Source organism: Triticum aestivum, chromosome 6B (genome assembly GCF_018294505.1).
Source record: "Triticum aestivum cultivar Chinese Spring chromosome 6B, IWGSC CS RefSeq v2.1, whole genome shotgun sequence".
Classification (NCBI taxonomy): Eukaryota; Viridiplantae; Streptophyta; class Magnoliopsida; order Poales; family Poaceae; genus Triticum; species Triticum aestivum.
In genome coordinates, this window is record NC_057810.1 from 572,629,089 (window position 1) to 572,631,247 (window position 2,159).

The window sequence follows — 2,159 nt, forward strand, 5'->3', positions numbered from 1 at the left end:
AGGCGTAAAGATGTCAGTGTTCACAATATTTACCTTGTCCTGGAATACTTTCAAGGTTCCGTGTTAAACATTCCTACCATGGAGATACGGGCTATTGCACCCCTCTCCTTTTTCTGTCTCCCAACCATCAAACACATCTTGCTTAGGTGGTCTCATCCACAAAAAACACAGACATCATTAGACAAATTGCCCAATGCAAGGTAAGAGACAATATGTTCACCTATTCTTATTTAGGCATGTGGGTACCACCTGGGTCACACACCCGTTGCTTTACTCCCGTCACATTCACCAAAATGCGTTCATCCAAACATGTGATCCATCATATGTCGTAACACCCTTCTCGTCCGCCCTCGAATGTTTTGACCTACCACAACCGGTTGCAAATCGCAACAACACATGTTGTCATTATTGTGTACTTTACATAAATTTTAACCATTTTGAAAATAAAATAATTTAATTTCATTTTATATGATGCTAAAATAATCTACTCACAACTAAGCGAAAAAGACGAAAGAAAACAATACAAATAGAAAACCATAAATGAACGAATAATCACTCACTGCACCACGTGTGACACATGTCGCCATGGGGGATGCTCTCTCACCTAACGTTCATAGATATCTTCCTATAATTCGAAGAAAGTATTTGATGAAAACCAAGTTGCAATGAGAATTTCATAGAAACCACATTTTAGTGCTTTCCAAAGAATTCTCTCAAAAAAATACGATATGGCAGAAAGGTCATGTGCTATAAGAAATTGAAATTTAAGGTTCAAACGACAATATCTTTGAGAGCTAAGATTGTTTTTACATGAATAGCGATGCACCGTCTGTCACTATTCATTGCTTGGATTTTCTTTCTTAAACCTCCCAAAGGATTTTGATTTTGCACTTTAATTTTTGGATGTTTGTAGAATATCACCTCCCAAATATACTTCAAGAACTTTTAGAAACTTTTAATTATAGTGTTTATTTGTTTTGCCCTGTTTCTACTTCTTATCAGGCATATATTTCTATGGATATATCGTGGGTGATACATCCGGACACTGCAGGGACAGCTCTAAAGATATTATTATTGCCTTATGGATACATCCGGATTTTCTTCAAGCAAAACAACGCTACATATTGGCGTACACCTTATGTGTACATTTATAGCAGCGCCTGCGCCTGCTCCTGTGGCCGACGAGTCTGCCAGCCGCACCGGCACCGCTAATATCCTTCCGGCGGCGGAGGGACCACCGACCGCAGGAACTCCAGCTCCTCTTCGGTGACCGTCACTGGCTGTCCAGGCGGTAGGAACGATGCCATCGCCGGCGGCGCAGGAGGGCGCGCCCCGCGGCTGCTCCTGCCACGGGCGATGTCGTACTCGCGGTAGCCGCGGAGGTAGGTCTCCATGGGCTGGACGTAGCTGTCGAACCCGAGGTTCTGGCAGGACCAGGTGAAGTCCTCCGGCGCGACGGTGCGGCGGTGCTCCGACCTGGCCCGCTCGGACGCCTCGCCGCCGACGAAGCCGACGAACTCGACCGCGCAGTCGTGGGTGAGCTGCTTCGCAGTCTCGGCGATCTTGACGTTCGACGGCAGCACCCGCCTCATCAGGCGCACGACGTTGGCCATCGGCAGCGCGCTGCCCCCCTCCGCCGCCGGGTTCTCCGCGTCGCCCTCGCCGCGCTGCCCACCTGAAATGCAAACCAGTGACAAAACTACCATGAACAACTAGTAACTCTTGTTTTAAACGTGGGCGTAATCTCCCGGAGCAGCTCCATACCACGTTTCTTGCTGCTCCCTCCCATCGTCTAATCTGTTACTCACTTTACTTACTCACTTATTCAGTGTGTGCGCGTTGTGGTGGGAGCGGCTTGTGGCCTGGGCACCTGCATTTATAGGCGTCCGCGGGCTGGGCTGCGCCAGCCTGGACGGACGTGCCATGCCAAGGTGCATGGTGCCGCCGTGGCGCGCGGAGAACGAGTTGAGGCCGCCACATTGCAGCTCCGGCGAGCCATGCAGGCGTACCGGCGGGCTTTGTTCGTTTCTCACCTACGGGCAGGGTCGCCGGCGAGGAAGCACATCAATGCGCTGCGCAGGCGTTCGCAGTCAAATCTCTCTTATCTTTAGCAAGCGATTACTGTCTGGGTGGTAACTGAAGAGAGGAGGACGACGTAG

General features: G+C 49.5%; 1 protein-coding gene across 1 annotated transcript; it reads right to left on the minus strand.

Annotated features, from left to right (window-relative positions):
- Window positions 1-1,052: 1,052 nt before the first annotated feature.
- LOC123134454 (nuclear transcription factor Y subunit B-1-like) lies at window positions 1,053-1,839 on the minus strand. Its single transcript, XM_044553706.1, has 2 exons — window positions 1,765-1,839; window positions 1,053-1,675 (listed from the first exon to the last, which is right to left on the minus strand). The coding sequence occupies exons 1-2, from the start codon at window positions 1,787-1,789 to the stop codon at window positions 1,209-1,211; spliced, it is 492 nt and encodes a 163-aa protein (XP_044409641.1). The 5' UTR covers window positions 1,790-1,839; the 3' UTR covers window positions 1,053-1,208.
- Between the last annotated feature and the right edge of the window lie 320 nt (window positions 1,840-2,159).